This window comes from Gavialis gangeticus, unplaced genomic scaffold, assembly GCF_001723915.1.
Source record: "Gavialis gangeticus isolate Ggan-Ray unplaced genomic scaffold, GavGan_comp1, whole genome shotgun sequence".
NCBI lineage: Eukaryota > Metazoa > Chordata > Crocodylia > Gavialidae > Gavialis > Gavialis gangeticus.
The window spans coordinates 13867652-13868922 of NW_017729014.1; the positions used below are offsets into that span (position 1 = coordinate 13867652).

Here is a 1271-nt window from a genome sequence, read left to right on the forward strand (position 1 = left end):
GCCGCGCGCCGCTGCCGCAATGTGCTCCGCGCTTCCGCTCCCCCCGCGCCGCGCCTGCGCACACGCACCGCAGGGTTGATCCCGAGGTTGACGCGCGGCCTAGAGGCCGAAACGCCGTGCGGGCGGGCGGGCGCGAGGTTTGGGAAAGGGACTAGGGGAGCCGGGCCTGGCTGCAGCTCCTTACGCATGAATGTACATGCATACACACACATATAGGGGTGTGTGCGCTTACATATGTGTGCACATCTGTACACATGGGTGTATATATGCGTGCATATATACGGATAAACATGTATTTATGTGTCTTAGGGGTGTAGGCTGAGTACCCGAAGAACCTTGTCTGTTTATGTGTATTCTGTATGTGTGTACGTATACATCTATGCAGATGTGTATGTGTGTATATATACACACAGATGTGTATATATGTGTGCATGTGTATCTGAGTAGATGTGCATATATTTTGTATAAGCCAATACGTGTATGTACAGATACACACAGGCCCGCTCCGCCCTTCAGCGGTTCCTGTGCTGCTGCCCTAGGAGTGCCAGGTTGTGCCCCCGTGCTGGGAGGCAGGCTGGGTGTCCCCTGAGCTCTCCCAGCCCTCTGTGCCCGTCCTCAGCAGCTTCACCCCAAGCCCTGTGGAGGAAGGGCCCGTGTGCCCGGCTGTGCAGCGCTGGGCCTTTCCTGCTCACGTGGCCTTTCGCTCATCTCGTGTCCCCCAGCGAGCTTTTGGGGACCTCCCGGGACCTCCACAGGGCTGCCATCTCCCTTTCTGTCCATGCATGTACGGAGTCACACACCGCCCTTTCCCCCGGGCACCAGTGACGGGGTCTTGCCCGCCGGCCACGCTTTGGAGGCAGATCCCCTCCTTCCCCATCCAGCTGCAGGAGGCCTGCGGCCCACCTGTGCGCGAGCCTGACTCAGGTATCCAGGCTGTATCCGTATTAGTCCAGAGCAGCAGTTCTCAAACTTTTTTCACGCCCCGCAACCACTTGAAAATTGCCGAGGGTCTCAGCGGACCACTTAAAAAAACCCTTTCTGTTGTTCTACACACCAAAGCAGCTCCTATTTTAATATCGGTCGTCTTACCTTTCTAACGCGACGGGTGCACCTGGTGGGGTTTTTTGGGGAGCCAAGTTCTGGGAAGCCGGGTGTCACATTTGTCAGTGTTAGCTGAGGTTGCCTTTCTGCAGACTAGCGGTGGCCCGCAGCCTGGAGGAAAAAAGCAATCAGGGCTCCTAGTAGAGGCGATCCCTTTGCTAGAAAGACTT

The 1271-nt window shown here is 56.6% G+C and overlaps 1 protein-coding gene across 1 annotated transcript in view; it reads right to left on the minus strand.

Moving 5' to 3' along the window:
* The window catches only part of NOC2L (NOC2 like nucleolar associated transcriptional repressor), a 94655-nt gene that overhangs the window by 86874 nt on the left and 6510 nt on the right, over window positions 1–1271 (minus strand). Inside the window, exon 3 of the mRNA XM_019511553.1 lies at window positions 1090–1146. Within this exon, the coding sequence (XP_019367098.1) occupies window positions 1090–1146 (57 nt within the window). The remainder of the gene's footprint in view (window positions 1–1089; window positions 1147–1271) is intronic.